General features: G+C 44.7%; 1 protein-coding gene across 2 annotated transcripts in view; it reads left to right on the top strand.

The window, feature by feature from the left end:
- The window catches only part of ECE2 (endothelin converting enzyme 2), a 117,679-nt gene that overhangs the window by 17,162 nt on the left and 81,854 nt on the right, over positions 1-18,663 (top strand). The window contains exons 1-2 of one of the 2 annotated variants that reach the window (XM_073675333.1): positions 151-364; positions 7,350-7,436. In XM_073675333.1, coding sequence (XP_073531434.1) covers positions 332-364; positions 7,350-7,436 — 120 coding nt within the window. In that variant the 5' untranslated portion in view covers positions 151-331. Of the gene's footprint in view, positions 1-150; positions 365-7,349; positions 7,437-18,663 lie in introns of those variants that run through there. The other variant, XM_073675335.1, reaches the window with a different exon arrangement.

The raw sequence follows: 18,663 nt of genomic DNA, 5'->3' as shown, positions 1-18,663 counted from the left end.
CACAAATTATCCATAGTGTGTTTTCCTTCGTCCTCCCTCCCTGTAACATCTGATGCTCTCCTGTCCTTCCTGTTGAAGGATACAATAGGGTTTTGTCATGGTAACCAGAGCGTTCCCAGTTAGCAGCCCCAGCTTCACTCCCTCCCTCCCTCCTTCGCCCTGCCTCTCCCTCCCCCTCTCTCAGGCCTTATCTCCCTGCAGTTTGCCAAGGCTAGCTAGGATCTGTAGGGTGATCCGGGGATGGGCAGCGGGCACGGTATCCCTTGGCTCCTGCGCATGGCTCTGGATTTCTTGGCTTGGCTCATGTAGATGCTACTCCATCATCACCAGGATGAACGTTGCGCTTCAGAATCTCAGCAACAGCGTGAGTGCCAAGGGAGATCTATATACATTGGATGCACACTAATTTATTTCTGATCATCCATATACACTGACGTACAAAAGGAGGTGCATACAAGCCTATGTGTAACACCAACTGATGTAGGCGTGGATGTATGCATAATGTATGTAATAATAGCTTTCATTATGTGTTCACATTAAAATACACACATATCCTACACATATAGATCACTAAGATTATCTGTTTCTCTCATCTATCTATGTCTTGCCTTTCTTCCACGATAATGATCATTTTTTTAAGGTCGGTTACCTGTATCGCACCTCCTCTGTATAAAGTCTTCTTGTGATAGTAGTGTCTTCATTCATGTAGCCACAGGCCCAGTACCATTTTCTTCTACCTGAACTATGAGCATTCTCACAATAGTTCGTAAAGTTTCTAACATTCCACCTATTCTGTTATTTTATCCCATCCTGAACCACTTTAGTTATGTTTTGGAAATATTGTATTAATCTCTTCATTTTAGGTGCAAATATATGTCAGTTTATGTACTGTATGGTCCCAGTCTTTAGTAACATACACCTGTAAAATACTAACAATTAAAAAGGAAAATATAACATTTCAGTCTTTCACATTTGTGGATATCATTGTCAGTAGTTGATGATGCATGTAGTATCTGTGTCAGCAAATATGGTACACTAGGAATCACTAAAACCCATAGCTCTTAATAGAACAAGCTTTTTTCCAGTGCTAATAGTTTTACATCCATGTTTTAGCTGAGAATAGTGATTCTCATTCCCCCTGATTAAGCAAGGCGAAACATGCATGTGAGTGTTTCACTACCACAGGGTCTGTATAGATATTCTGACTACTATGTTGTACTTCTAATTGTTTTGCTACGATTAACCTGACTGTCTTCAATACTAGATTACTGTACTTGTGTATACTGTTTAGTATCTATTAAGAGGGGTTTCACTACTTACATTATATAGCATTCGGCCAGTTATTTATATTTGTAAGTATTACCCCACTAGTTTTCATAGTTACTTATTCTAATGCACATAATATATTACCTGGTGGCCAGAAGTAATTTGCAATGTCCTTTAATGTTTCACACATTTACCATTTACCCTATGCAAACCTTTGGTGGTTTTCTTTGTGTAATTTTTTCAACTTTATTTAATATGTTTATTATTAATATTAAAATATCATCAATTTGTATATACTTTTATGGTCAGAATTGTTATTTGGTTTAGTATAATAGTTCTGAATCAGACTTGGCAGCCATTGGCTTTCTCTCCTATAGATGCTTGGATATTTGCAGGTTGTCAGAGAATATAATGAGTATATCAGTGTCACTTGTTTCGCCAATTGTTTTACTACTTTGTAAATGTTTTCATTAACTGTTTTTCAGCACCTAGTCTTAAAGGGTTATTCCTATCTTCATAGATTGATATTGCAATTAGATAGTGATTGCAATTAAAAGCATTTTTTGCAATTTACTGCTTATTAAAATTTTCAGCTGTTCTTGAGATGTTAGCACTTTTTTTTTTAGTTTACAGCTAATTGCCTTGCAGACTGACCACCACTGCTCAACAGCAGAACGTGCGCAGCCCATGCAAGCTCTTGTTTATTTAGCTTTGTGAACACTGTTTTGAAGGGCTGGAGAATGCTGTTACCTCCTAATCCTGGCAGCCTTCAGTACAGTGCTTACAAGCTAGACAGCAGCAGTGGTCGGCTTCCTAGGCAACAGTCTGTAAACAAATGTATTAATATCTCAAGAATGGCTGCAAGTTTTAATAAGCAACAAAAGTTCTTGTTTTTACAAAAACTATCCTACAATGATGACTTGTCTGTTGGATGGTGGTACTTGACAGCGGTCTAGTCAACTTTGATAGCATATCCCAGAAGCTGCATGTTTTTACTTAGAAACCATGGATGAAATATGACATTCGTTCCCATTTGTTCACTTCCTCCATCCTTGAGCAGCTTCAAGGCTTTAGAACAGAAGTCCACATTAGACTGCAATAGAAAAATAGTACAAGTGATATGCAGTACAGACCAAAAGTTTGGACACACCTTCTCATTTAAAGATTTTTCGGTATTTTCATGACATTGAAAATTGTACATTCACACTGAAGGCATCAAAACTATGAATTAACCCATGTGGAATTATATACTTAACAAAAAAGTGTGAATCAACTGAAAATATGTCTTATATTCTAGGTTCTTCAAAGTAGCCACCTTTTGCTTTGATGACTGCTTTGCACACTCTTGGCATTGTCTTGATGAGCTTCAAGAGGTAGTCACCGGAAATGGCTTTCACTTCACAGGTGTGCCCTGTCAGGTTTAATAAGTGAGATTTCTTGCCTTATAAATGGGGTTGGGACCATCAGTTGTGTTGTGCAGAAGTCTGGTGGATACACAGCTGATAGTCCTACTGAATAGACTGTCAGAATTTCTATTATGGCAAGAAAAAAGCAGCTAAGTAAAGAAAAACGAGTGGCCATCATTACTTTAAGAAATTAAGGTCAATCAGTGCGAAAAATTGGGAAAACTTTGAAAGTGTCCCCAAGTGCAGTTGCAAAAACCATCAAGCGCTACAAAGAAACTGGCTCACATGAGGACCACTACAGGAAAGGAAGACCAAGAGTCACCTCTGCTTCTGATGATAAGTTTATCTGAGTCACCAGCCTCAGAAATCGCAGGTTAACAGCAGCTCAGATTAGAGACCAGGTCAATGCCACACAGAGTTCTAGCAGCAGACACATCTCTTCAATAACTATTAAGAGGAGACTTTGTTCAGCAGGCCTTCATGGTAAAATAGCTGCTAGGAAACCACTGCTAAGGACAGGCAACAAGCATAAGAGACTTGCTTGGGCTAAAGAACGCAAGGAATGGACATTAGACCAGTGGAAATCTGTGCTTTGGTCTGATGAGTCCACATTTGAGATCTTTGGTTCCAACCACCGTGTCTTTGTGCGATGCAGAAAAGGTGAACGGATGGACTCTACATGCCTGGTTCCCACCGTGAAGCATGGAGGAGGAGGTGTGATGGTGTGGGGGTGCTTTGCTGGTGACACTGTGGGGATTTATTCAAAATTGAAGGCATACTGAACCAGCATGGCTACCACAGCATCTTGCAGCGGCATGCTATTCCATCCGGTTTGCGTTTAGTTGGACCATCATTTATTTTTCAAAAGGACAATGACCCCAAACACACCTCCAGGCTGTGTAAGGGCTATTTGACCAAGCAGGAGAGTGATGGGGTGCTACGCCAGATGACCTGGCCTCCACAGTCACCAGACCTGAACCCAATCAAGATGGTTTGGGGTGAGCTGGACCGCAGAGTGAAGGCAAAAGGGCCAACAAGTGCTAAGCATCTCTGGGAACTCCTTCAAGATTGTTGGAAGACCATTTCCGGTGACTACCTCTTGAAGCTCATCAAGAGAATGACTAGAGTGTGCAAAGCAGTCATCAAAGCAAAAGGTGGCTACTTTGAAGAACCTAGAATATAAGACATATTTTCAGTTGTTTCACACTTTTTTGTTAAGTATATAATTCCACATGTGTTAATTCATAGTTTTGATGCCTTCAGTGTGAATGTACAATTTTCAGTTATGAAAATACAGAAAAATCTTTAAATGAGAAGGTGCGTCCAAACTTTTGGTCTGTACTGTATGTTCTCTGAGTTTTTAAAGTCTAGGGCTATTTTTAATCTTGTTCTATGACAGGTATAAAAAATATATAGATAAAAGTGGCATGGTTGAATGACTGACAATGATTGTGCCAAAACTATTACATATTAGCACTATCTAAAGACCCAAATATACAACAACCGGTGGCCATGAGAGTTTGGTATATTACGTTTTGTGGCATATGTTTTATTTATAATCTACAATTTTGATAAACATCCATTTTATTGTCTATTGTGACAAAGTCACTGGCAGAGTACTGAAGGGGAGATATGTTTCACTGCAGCAGTTAGCGTCAGTGAATTGAAACCTTAAAGTTTTCTCCAGCATGTTATGTACTGGGGAGTTAAACCGCCATTTTAAAAGGGCTTGGTTTTTTGTGAATGGCCATAGTTCTGGTGGGAGGCCATTCACCATATCTCCCCCTGGGGTGTAGTCTTGGCTATAAGTAGCCAGCCTTTTAACTCAGGTCTCGTTCAGTGTATGGAGAAGCTAGCTCCTGAGAGAAAGGAGCTTGTGTTTTTGTGCTAACCTGGACTGTGTGTTACTGTTAACCCTGAGTGGCCGGACCCTGGCCAACGTAAGGACTGTTCTGTATCTTTTTCTTTACTGTTATGCAGAAGGGCCGTGTTTATTTTATGAACTTTGCCGTGGTTTATGCGGTTTTGAATAAACCACCAAGAAATTTAAAGAGACAGTTTTCCGTGACTACAGTCATGGCCAAAAGTTTTGAAAATGACACCAAAATTATATTTTCACATGATCGGCTGGCCTCTGGTTTTTATTAGTGTTTGTCTGATGTTTATATCACATACAGAAATATAATTGCAATCATATTATGAGTACCAATAGGTTATATTGACAGTTAGAATGAGTTAATGCAGCAAGTCAATATTTGCAGTGTTGCTCCTTCTTCTTCAAGACCACTGTAATTCTCCCTGGCATGCTCTCAATCAAATTTTGGACCAAATCCTGACTGATAGCAGGCCATTCTTGCATAATCAATGCTTGCATTTTGCCAGAATTTGTTGGTTTTTGTTTGTCCACCTGTCTCTTGATGATTGACCACAAGTTCTCAATGGGATTAAGATCTGGGGAGTTTCCAGGCCATGGACCCAAAATCTCTATGTTTTGTTCCATGAGCCATTTAGTTATCACCTTTGCTTTATGGCAAGGTGCTCCATCATGCTGGAAAAGGCATTGTTGGGCGCCAAACTGCTCTTGGACGGTTGGGAGAAGTTGCTCTTGGAGGACATTCTGGTACCATTCTTTATTCATGGCTGTGTTTTTAGGCAAGACTGTGAGTGAGCCGATTCCCTTGGCTGAGAAGCAACCCCACACATGAATGGTTTCAGGATGCTTTACAGTTGGCATGAGACAAGACTGGTGGTAGCGCTCACCTCTTCTTCTCCGAATAAGCTGTTTTCCAGATGTCCCAAACAATCGAAAAGGGGATTCAACAGAGAAAATGACTTTGCCCCAGTCCTCAGCAGTCCACTCCCTGTACCTTTTGCAGAATATCAGTCGGTCCCTGATGTTTTTTCTGGAGAGAAGTGGCTTCTTTGCTGCCCTCCTTGAAACCAGCCCTTGCTCAAAGAGTCTCCGCCTCACAGTGCGTGCAGAAGCACTCACACCAGCCTGCTGCCATTCCTGAGCAAGCTCGGCACTGCTGGTAGTCCGATCCCGCAGCTGAAACAGTTTTAAGATACGGTCCTGGCGCTTGCTGGTCTTTCTTGGGCGCCCTGGAGCCTTTTTGACAACAATGGAAGCTCTCTCCTTGAAGTTCTTGATGATGCGATAGATTGTTGACTGAGGTGCAATCTTTGTAGCTGCGATACTCTTCCCTGTTAGGCCATTTTTGTGCAGTGCAATGATGGCTGCATGTGTTTCTTTAGAGATAACCATGGTTAACTGAAGAGAAACAATGATACCAAGAACCAGCCTCCTTTTAAAGTGTCCAGTGATGTCATTCTTACTTAATCATGACTGATTGATCGCCAGCCCTGTCCTCATCAACACCAACACCTGTGTTAATGGATCAATCACTAAAACGATGTTAGCTGCTCCTTTTAAGGCAGGACTGCAATGATGTTGAAATGTGTTTTGGGGGTTAAAGTTCATTTTCTGGGCAAATATTGACTTTGCAAGTACAGTAATTGCTGTTAAGCTGATCACTCTTTGACATTCAGGAGTATATGAAAATTGCCATTACAAAAAATGAAGCAGTAAACTTTGGAAAAATTACTATTTGTCTCATTCTCAATACTTTTGGCCATGACTGTACCTCCGAGTGCAGGAGAGTGAGCCACTCTACCACACTATGCAAAGTGTTATTTTGTCCTATCTTCCTTAAAGGGAATCTGTCAGGACAAAATGACGGTTCAAACCAAGCACAGGCGCTCCGTTCTCCATTTGTATGGCTGAGCATTCAGTGTACCATGCCATCTACTTGTTTTCCTTCTATCTCCGTCCCACACTTAATTGGTTGACTGCTCTGGCTTTACAGGAGCCAGAGGAGGTTTAGATACACCATCACTGCCAAACGTAGGGATACCCATTTAAATACTAATACTGCAACTTATGCTATGAAAAAATGGCCCTGTACACCCGCATAGACATAAAAGTAAAAATGTTCATTGAAATATAATTTTTCTGAATTGCCTGGCTATCTACTATATGGTCAGCCATTCATTTAAAAAGATAGTATGTGACAATGCTTTTTCCAGGTACAAAATGGGGAAATCCATGGTGGGATCCAAGAGTTGTCTTTGCTGCTTCTGCAGTTAGTGAGTTTTTCAACTTTAGTATTTGCTTCTATTAAGTCCCTATTAGGGTAAATTCACACTAACCTGTTTTTGGTCCGTGTGCTTCTGTATGCAGAACAGACAGCACGCAGACCCAATGTTAGCTTATATGTTGATGCACCTCAAGTCTGTGTTAAGAAAAATCGCAATATACTCTCGTCTTGACCAGACTAGTGCATGTAAATAGCAGGTAGTTCCTGCATCCGTTCGCTATTACAGGCAAGACTAATCTGATCGACTGTGAACTTAGCCACTCCTAGAGTAGAGAGAAAATCACTTTTGCCTTGTAGCTCTTGGGGATCAATGATCAATGATCCCTAGGCAATCATGGGTTCCATAATATCAATTTGGGCTATATTCACATTAAAAAAAAAAATGTCTAACACAGATGTGAACACAGCCTATCCAAAGGTTTCGCATTATTTTTAGTTTTTAAATATATTGTTTGTATTCACAATTATTTTACATGTTGGTGTATTTTACAAATAAAGAAAAAATGTTTGCCTCTTCCAGATGTCTGACTACAAACGCGCCACATTTCATGATGAAGATAATCCAGACCCTACAGGGGAGACAGCTCCATCCCCTGATACTGTAGAGGTAAGTGACAATCTGTACAACACTTGGTTTACCTGTTTATATATTACATTATGTATTCAATTATACATTTACACAAGACTGAATATGTATCAGTATGCGTTTTGCATCTGGATGAACAAAGCAAGTAATATTTTACAGTGTAGCTCCACTAGGATAGGCCATCATCATTTGACTAGAGCATACGTGTCAAGCTCCGGCCCGTGGGCCAAATCTGGCCCGCAGGGTGGTTATATTTGGCCTCCGACACCAGAACCGCCATGGGGCCATTATTCTGTATGTAGGACTATGTGGGGTCCATTATACTGTATGTAGGACTATGTGGGGCCCATTATTCTGTATGGAGGACTATGTGGGCCCATTATTCTGTATGGAGGACTATGTGGGGCCCATTATTCTGTATGGAGGACTATGTGGGGCCCATTATTCAGTATGGAGGACTATGTGGGGCCCATTATTCTGTATGGAGGACTATGTGGGGCCCATTATTCTGTATGGAGGACTATGTAGGGCCCATTATTCTGTATGGAGGACTATGGGGGACCCATTATTCTGTATGGAGGACTATGGGGGGCCCATTATACTGTATGGAGGACTATGTGGGGCCCATTATTCTGTATGGAGGACTATGTGGGGCCCATTATTCTGTATGGAGGACTATGTGGGGCCCATTATTCAGTATGGAGGACTATGTGGGCCCATTATTCTGTATGGAGGACTATGTGGGCCCGTTATACTGTATGGAGGACTATGTGGGGCCCATTATTCTGTATGGAGGACTATGGGGGACCCATTATTCTGTATGGAGGACTATGGGGGGCCCATTATACTGTATGGAGGACTATGTGGGGCCCATTATTCTGTATGGAGGACTATATGGGGCCCATTATACTGTATGGAGGACTATGTGTGGCCCATTCTGTATGGAGGACTATGGGGGACCCATTATACTGTATGGAGGACTATGTGGGGCCCAATGTTCTGTATGGAGGGCTATGTTGGGCCCATTATACTGTATCGAGGACTATGTGGGGCCCATTATTCTGTATGGAGGACTATGGTGGGCCCATTACACTGTATGGAGGACTATGTGGGGCCCTTAATACTGTATGGAGGGCTATGTGGGGCCCATTATACCGTATGGAGGACTATGTGAGGCCATTATACTGTATGGAGGACTATGTGGGACCCATTATAATGTATGGTGGACTATGTGGGGCCATTATACTGTATGGAGCACTATGTGGGGCCTATTATACTGTATGGAGGACTATGTGGGGCCCATTATACTGTACGAAGGACTATGTGAGGCCTATTATGCTGTATGGAGGACTATGTGGGGTCCATTATTCTATATGGAGGACTATGTGGGGCCATTATACTGTATGTAGGACTATGTGGGGTCCATTATTCTGTATGGAGGACTATGTGGGGCCCATTATTCTGTATATAGGACTAGGTGGAGGGCATTATTCTGTATGGAGGACTATGGGGGCCCATTATACTGTATGGAGGACTATGTGGGGCCCATTATACTATATGGAGGACTATGTTCAGCCCATTATTCTGTATGGAGAACTGGGGGGGGGGCATTCTACTGTATGCAGGACTATGTGTGGCCCATTATTCTGTATGGAGGACTATGGGGGGCCCATTATACTGTATGGAGGACTATGTGGGGCCCAATATTCTGTATGGAGGGCTATGTGGGGCCCATTACACTGTATGGAGGACTATGTGGGGCCCATAATACTGTGTGGAGGGCTATGTGGGGCCCTTTATACTGTATGAAGGACTATGTGAGGCCCATTATGCTGTATGGAGGACTATGTGGGGCCCATTATTCTGTATATAGGACTAGGGGGAGGGCATTATTCTGTATGGAGGACTATGGGGGACCCATTATTCTGTATGGAGGACTATGGGGGGCCCATTATACTGTATGGAGGACTATGTGGGGCCCATTATTCTGTATGGAGGACTATGTGGGGCCCATTATACTGTATGGAGGACTATGTGTGGCCCATTCTGTATGGAGGACTATGGGGGACCCATTATACTGTATGGAGGACTATGTGGGGCCCAATGTTCTGTATGGAGGGCTATGTGGGGCCCATTATACTGTATCGAGGACTATGTGGGGCCCATTATTCTGTATGGAGGACTATGGTGGGCCCATTACACTGTATGGAGGACTATGTGGGGCCCTTAATACTGTATGGAGGGCTATGTGGGGCCCATTATACCGTATGGAGGACTATGTGAGGCCATTATACTGTATGGAGGACTATGTGGGACCCATTATAATGTATGGTGGACTATGTGGGGCCATTATACTGTATGGAGCACTATGTGGGGCCTATTATACTGTATGGAGGACTATGTGGGGCCCATTATACTGTACGAAGGACTATGTGAGGCCTATTATGCTGTATGGAGGACTATGTGGGGTCCATTATTCTATATGGAGGACTATGTGGGGCCATTATACTGTATGTAGGACTATGTGGGGTCCATTATTCTGTATGGAGGACTATGTGGGGCCCATTATTCTGTATATAGGACTAGGGAGAGGGCATTATTCTGTATGGAGGACTATGGGGGCCCATTATACTGTATGGAGGACTATGTGGGGCCCATTATACTATATGGAGGACTATGTTTAGCCCATTATTCTGTATGGAGAACTGGGGGGGGCATTCTACTGTATGCAGGACTATGTGTGGCCCATTATTCTGTATGGAGGACTATGGGGGGCCCATTATACTGTATGGAGGACTATGTGGGGCCCAATATTCTGTATGGAGGGCTATGTGGGGCCCATTACACTGTATGGAGGACTATGTGGGGCCCATAATACTGTGTGGAGGGCTATGTGGGGCCCTTTATACTGTATGAAGGACTATGTGAGGCCCATTATGCTGTATGGAGGACTATGTGGGGTCCATTATTCTATATGGAGGACTATGTGGGGCCATTATACTGTATGTAGGACTCTGTGGGGTCCATTATTCTGTATGGAGGACTATGTGGGGCCCCTTATTCTGTATATAAGACTAGGGGGAGGGCATTATTCTGTATGGAGGAATATGGGGGCCCATTATACTGTATAGAGGATTATGTGGGGCGCATTATTCTGTATGGAGGGCTATGTGGGGCCCATTATACTGTATGGAGGACTATGTGGGGCCTATTATTCTGTATGGAGGACTATGGGGGGCCCATTAAACTGCATGGAGGACTATGTGGGGCCCATAATACTGTATGGAGGGCTATGTTGGACCAATTATACTGTATGGAGGACTATGTGGGGCCCATTATTCTGTATGGAGGACTATGTGGGGCCCATTATACTGTATGGAGGACTATGTGTGGCCCATTCTGTATGGAGGACTATGGGGGACCCATTATACTGTATGGAGGACTATGTGGGGCCCAATGTTCTGTATGGAGGGCTATGTGGGGCCCATTATACTGTATCGAGGACTATGTGGGGCCCATTATTCTGTATGGAGGACTATGTGGGGCCCATTATTCTGTATGGAGGACTATGTGGGGCCCATTATTCAGTATGGAGGACTATGTGGGCCCATTATTCTGTATGGAGGACTATGTGGGCCCGTTATACTGTATGGAGGACTATGTGGGGCCCATTATTCTGTATGGAGGACTATGGGGGACCCATTATTCTGTATGGAGGACTATGGGGGGCCCATTATACTGTATGGAGGACTATGTGGGGCCCATTATTCTGTATGGAGGACTATGTGGGGCCCATTATACTGTATGGAGGACTATGTGTGGTCCATTCTGTATGGAGGACTATGGGGGACCCATTATACTGTATGGAGGACTATGTGGGGCCCAATGTTCTGTATGGAGGGCTATGTTGGGCCCATTATACTGTATCGAGGACTATGTGGGGCCCATTATTCTGTATGGAGGACTATGGTGGGCCCATTACACTGTATGGAGGACTATGTGGGGCCCTTAATACTGTATGGAGGGCTATGTGGGGCCCATTATACCGTATGGAGGACTATGTGAGGCCATTATACTGTATGGAGGACTATGTGGGACCCATTATAATGTATGGTGGACTATGTGGGGCCATTATACTGTATGGAGCACTATGTGGGGCCTATTATACTGTATGGAGGACTATGTGGGGCCCATTATACTGTACGAAGGACTATGTGAGGCCTATTATGCTGTATGGAGGACTATGTGGGGTCCATTATTCTATATGGAGGACTATGTGGGGCCATTATACTGTATGTAGGACTATGTGGGGTCCATTATTCTGTATGGAGGACTATGTGGGGCCCATTATTCTGTATATAGGACTAGGGGGAGGGCATTATTCTGTATGGAGGACTATGGGGGCCCATTATACTGTATGGAGGACTATGTGGGGCCCATTATACTATATGGAGGACTATGTTCAGCCCATTATTCTGTATGGAGAACTGGGGGGGGGACATTCTACTGTATGCAGGACTATGTGTGGCCCATTATTCTGTATGGAGGACTATGGGGGGCCCATTATACTGTATGGAGGACTATGTGGGGCCCAATATTCTGTATGGAGGGCTATGTGGGGCCCATTACACTGTATGGAGGACTATGTGGGGCCCATAATACTGTGTGGAGGGCTATGTGGGGCCCTTTATACTGTATGAAGGACTATGTGAGGCCCATTATGCTGTATGGAGGACTATGTGGGGCCCATTATTCTGTATATAGGACTAGGGGGAGGGCATTATTCTGTATGGAGGACTATGGGGGACCCATTATTCTGTATGGAGGACTATGGGGGGCCCATTATACTGTATGGAGGACTATGTGGGGCCCATTATTCTGTATGGAGGACTATGTGGGGCCCATTATACTGTATGGAGGACTATGTGTGGCCCATTCTGTATGGAGGACTATGGGGGACCCATTATACTGTATGGAGGACTATGTGGGGCCCAATGTTCTGTATGGAGGGCTATGTGGGGCCCATTATACTGTATCGAGGACTATGTGGGGCCCATTATTCTGTATGGAGGACTATGGTGGGCCCATTACACTGTATGGAGGACTATGTGGGGCCCTTAATACTGTATGGAGGGCTATGTGGGGCCCATTATACCGTATGGAGGACTATGTGAGGCCATTATACTGTATGGAGGACTATGTGGGACCCATTATAATGTATGGTGGACTATGTGGGGCCATTATACTGTATGGAGCACTATGTGGGGCCTATTATACTGTATGGAGGACTATGTGGGGCCCATTATACTGTACGAAGGACTATGTGAGGCCTATTATGCTGTATGGAGGACTATGTGGGGTCCATTATTCTATATGGAGGACTATGTGGGGCCATTATACTGTATGTAGGACTATGTGGGGTCCATTATTCTGTATGGAGGACTATGTGGGGCCCATTATTCTGTATATAGGACTAGGGAGAGGGCATTATTCTGTATGGAGGACTATGGGGGCCCATTATACTGTATGGAGGACTATGTGGGGCCCATTATACTATATGGAGGACTATGTTTAGCCCATTATTCTGTATGGAGAACTGGGGGGGGCATTCTACTGTATGCAGGACTATGTGTGGCCCATTATTCTGTATGGAGGACTATGGGGGGCCCATTATACTGTATGGAGGACTATGTGGGGCCCAATATTCTGTATGGAGGGCTATGTGGGGCCCATTACACTGTATGGAGGACTATGTGGGGCCCATAATACTGTGTGGAGGGCTATGTGGGGCCCTTTATACTGTATGAAGGACTATGTGAGGCCCATTATGCTGTATGGAGGACTATGTGGGGTCCATTATTCTATATGGAGGACTATGTGGGGCCATTATACTGTATGTAGGACTCTGTGGGGTCCATTATTCTGTATGGAGGACTATGTGGGGCCCCTTATTCTGTATATAAGACTAGGGGGAGGGCATTATTCTGTATGGAGGAATATGGGGGCCCATTATACTGTATAGAGGATTATGTGGGGCCCATTATTCTGTATGGAGGGCTATGTGGGGCCCATTATACTGTATGGAGGACTATGTGGGGCCTATTATTCTGTATGGAGGACTATGGGGGGCCCATTAAACTGCATGGAGGACTATGTGGGGCCCATAATACTGTATGGAGGGCTATGTTGGACCAATTATACTGTATGGAGGACTATGTGGGGCCCATTATTCTGTATGGAGGACTATGTGGGGCCCATTATACTGTATGGAGGACTATGTGTGGCCCATTCTGTATGGAGGACTATGGGGGACCCATTATACTGTATGGAGGACTATGTGGGGCCCAATGTTCTGTATGGAGGGCTATGTGGGGCCCATTATACTGTATCGAGGACTATGTGGGGCCCATTATTCTGTATGGAGGACTATGGTGGGCCCATTACACTGTATGGAGGACTATGTGGGGCCCTTAATACTGTATGGAGGGCTATGTGGGGCCCATTATACCGTATGGAGGACTATGTGAGGCCATTATACTGTATGGAGGACTATGTGGGACCCATTATAATGTATGGTGGACTATGTGGGGCCATTATACTGTATGGAGCACTATGTGGGGCCTATTATACTGTATGGAGGACTATGTGGGGCCCATTATACTGTACGAAGGACTATGTGAGGCCTATTATGCTGTATGGAGGACTATGTGGGCTCCATTATTCTATATGGAGGACTATGTGGGGCCATTATACTGTATGTAGGACTATGTGGGGTCCATTATTCTGTATGGAGGACTATGTGGGGCCCATTATTCTGTATATAGGACTAGGGGGAGGGCATTATTCTGTATGGAGGACTATGGGGGCCCATTATACTGTATGGAGGACTATGTGGGGCCCATTATACTATATGGAGGACTATGTTCAGCCCATTATTCTGTATGGAGAACTGGGGGGGGGCATTCTACTGTATGCAGGACTATGTGTGGCCCATTATTCTGTATGGAGGACTATGGGGGGCCCATTATACTGTATGGAGGACTATGTGGGGCCCAATATTCTGTATGGAGGGCTATGTGGGGCCCATTACACTGTATGGAGGACTATGTGGGGCCCATAATACTGTGTGGAGGGCTATGTGGGGCCCTTTATACTGTATGAAGGACTATGTGAGGCCCATTATGCTGTATGGAGGACTATGTGGGGCCCATTATTCTGTATATAGGACTAGGGGGAGGGCATTATTCTGTATGGAGGACTATGGGGGACCCATTATTCTGTATGGAGGACTATGGGGGGCCCATTATACTGTATGGAGGACTATGTGGGGCCCATTATTCTGTATGGAGGACTATGTGGGGCCCATTATACTGTATGGAGGACTATGTGTGGCCCATTCTGTATGGAGGACTATGGGGGACCCATTATACTGTATGGAGGACTATGTGGGGCCCAATGTTCTGTATGGAGGGCTATGTGGGGCCCATTATACTGTATCGAGGACTATGTGGGGCCCATTATTCTGTATGGAGGACTATGGTGGGCCCATTACACTGTATGGAGGACTATGTGGGGCCCTTAATACTGTATGGAGGGCTATGTGGGGCCCATTATACCGTATGGAGGACTATGTGAGGCCATTATACTGTATGGAGGACTATGTGGGACCCATTATAATGTATGGTGGACTATGTGGGGCCATTATACTGTATGGAGCACTATGTGGGGCCTATTATACTGTATGGAGGACTATGTGGGGCCCATTATACTGTACGAAGGACTATGTGAGGCCTATTATGCTGTATGGAGGACTATGTGGGGTCCATTATTCTATATGGAGGACTATGTGGGGCCATTATACTGTATGTAGGACTATGTGGGGTCCATTATTCTGTATGGAGGACTATGTGGGGCCCATTATTCTGTATATAGGACTAGGGAGAGGGCATTATTCTGTATGGAGGACTATGGGGGCCCATTATACTGTATGGAGGACTATGTGGGGCCCATTATACTATATGGAGGACTATGTTTAGCCCATTATTCTGTATGGAGAACTGGGGGGGCATTCTACTGTATGCAGGACTATGTGTGGCCCATTATTCTGTATGCAGGACTATGGGGGGCCCATTATACTGTATGGAGGACTATGTGGGGCCCAATATTCTGTATGGAGGGCTATGTGGGGCCCATTACACTGTATGGAGGACTATGTGGGGCCCATAATACTGTGTGGAGGGCTATGTGGGGCCCTTTATACTGTATGAAGGACTATGTGAGGCCCATTATGCTGTATGGAGGACTATGTGGAACCCATTATTCTGTATGGAGGACTATGGGGGGCCCATTATACTGTATGGAGGACTATGTGGGGCCCAATATTCTGTATGGAGGGCTATGTGGGGCCCATTACACTGTATGGAGGACTATGTGGGGCCCATAATACTGTGTGGAGGGCTATGTGGGGCCCTTTATACTGTATGTAGGACTATGTGGGGTCCATTATTCTGTATGGAGGACTATGTGGGGCCCATTATTCTGTATATAGGACTAGGGGGAGGGCATTATTCTGTATGGAGGACTATGGGGGCCCATTATACTGTATGGAGGACTATGTGGGGCCCATTATACTATATGGAGGACTATGTTCAGCCCATTATTCTGTATGGAGAACTGGGGGGGGGCATTCTACTGTATGCAGGACTATGTGTGGCCCATTATTCTGTATGGAGGACTATGGGGGGCCCATTATACTGTATGGAGGACTATGTGGGGCCCAATATTCTGTATGGAGGGCTATGTGGGGCCCATTACACTGTATGGAGGACTATGTGGGGCCCATAATACTGTGTGGAGGGCTATGTGGGGCCCTTTATACTGTATGAAGGACTATGTGAGGCCCATTATGCTGTATGGAGGACTATGTGGGGCCCATTATTCTGTATATAGGACTAGGGGGAGGGCATTATTCTGTATGGAGGACTATGGGGGACCCATTATTCTGTATGGAGGACTATGGGGGGCCCATTATACTGTATGGAGGACTATGTGGGGCCCATTATTCTGTATGGAGGACTATGTGGGGCCCATTATACTGTATGGAGGACTATGTGTGGCCCATTCTGTATGGAGGACTATGGGGGACCCATTATACTGTATGGAGGACTATGTGGGGCCCAATGTTCTGTATGGAGGGCTATGTGGGGCCCATTATACTGTATCGAGGACTATGTGGGGCCCATTATTCTGTATGGAGGACTATGGTGGGCCCATTACACTGTATGGAGGACTATGTGGGGCCCTTAATACTGTATGGAGGGCTATGTGGGGCCCATTATACCGTATGGAGGACTATGTGAGGCCATTATACTGTATGGAGGACTATGTGGGACCCATTATAATGTATGGTGGACTATGTGGGGCCATTATACTGTATGGAGCACTATGTGGGGCCTATTATACTGTATGGAGGACTATGTGGGGCCCATTATACTGTACGAAGGACTATGTGAGGCCTATTATGCTGTATGGAGGACTATGTGGGGTCCATTATTCTATATGGAGGACTATGTGGGGCCATTATACTGTATGTAGGACTATGTGGGGTCCATTATTCTGTATGGAGGACTATGTGGGGCCCATTATTCTGTATATAGGACTAGGGAGAGGGCATTATTCTGTATGGAGGACTATGGGGGCCCATTATACTGTATGGAGGACTATGTGGGGCCCATTATACTATATGGAGGACTATGTTTAGCCCATTATTCTGTATGGAGAACTGGGGGGGCATTCTACTGTATGCAGGACTATGTGTGGCCCATTATTCTGTATGCAGGACTATGGGGGGCCCATTATACTGTATGGAGGACTATGTGGGGCCCAATATTCTGTATGGAGGGCTATGTGGGGCCCATTACACTGTATGGAGGACTATGTGGGGCCCATAATACTGTGTGGAGGGCTATGTGGGGCCCTTTATACTGTATGAAGGACTATGTGAGGCCCATTATGCTGTATGGAGGACTATGTGGAACCCATTATTCTGTATGGAGGACTATGGGGGGCCCATTATACTGTATGGAGGACTATGTGGGGCCCAATATTCTGTATGGAGGGCTATGTGGGGCCCATTACACTGTATGGAGGACTATGTGGGGCCCATAATACTGTGTGGAGGGCTATGTGGGGCCCTTTATACTGTATGAAGGACTATGTGGGCCCATTATTCTGTATGGAGGACTATGTGGGGTCCATTATTCTATATGGAGGACTATGTGGGGCCATTATACTGTATGTAGGACTCTGTGGGGTCCATTATTCTGTATGGAGGACTATGTGGGGCCCCTTATTCTGTATATAAGACTAGGGGGAGGGCATTATTCTGTATGGAGGAATATGGGGGCCCATTATACTGTATAGAGGATTATGTGGGGCCCATTATTCTGTATGGAGGGCTATGTGGGGCCCATTATACTGTATGGAGGACTATGTGGGGCCTATTATTCTGTATGGAGGACTATGGGGGGCCCATTAAACTGCATGGAGGACTATGTGGGGCCCATAATACTGTATGGAGGGCTATGTTGGACCAATTATACTGTATGAAGGACTATGTGGGGCCCTTTATACTGTATGGAGGACTATGTGGGGCCCATTATACTGTATGGAGGACTATATGGGGCCCATTATTCTGTATGGAGGACTATGTGGGGCATATTATTCTATATGGAGTACTATGTAGGGCCCATTGCACTGTATGGAGGACTATGTAGGGCCCATTACACTGTATAGAGGACTATGTGGGGCCTATAATACTGTATGGAGGGCTATGTGGAGCCCATTATACTGTATGAAGGACTATGTGGGGCCCATTATACTGTATGGAGGACTATGCTGGGCCCATTAAACTGTATGGAGGACTATATGAGGCCCATTATTCTGTATACTGTTTGGAACATGACTTTGTGCAAGTATTTCATTTTGGCCTTTTGTGTGTTTGAGGTTGACATCCCTGGACTAGAGTGAAGGGTCTGAACTCCAGAGCCTGGATGACCAGCAGAATAAAAGTCCCCTAAATTGCTTATAAAGGTCTAGCAGCTTATGGCGTTCATATAGTTCTGCATCTCAGTCTTATCCATGGGACTACGTACAGCCACATCAATATGTATGGTGCTCTGCTGATGTAAACAAGGGAAGGTAGTGCTCACATCTGACCACTACTCTATTTGATAGGTGCCGGACATGT

The sequence above is a fragment of the Phyllobates terribilis genome, unplaced genomic scaffold, assembly GCF_046119375.1.
Source record: "Phyllobates terribilis strain yellow unplaced genomic scaffold, ASM4611937v1 Scaffold_3__8_contigs__length_932513732, whole genome shotgun sequence".
Classification (NCBI taxonomy): Eukaryota; Metazoa; Chordata; class Amphibia; order Anura; family Dendrobatidae; genus Phyllobates; species Phyllobates terribilis.
This window is presented reverse-complemented; position numbering and strand designations above follow the sequence as displayed.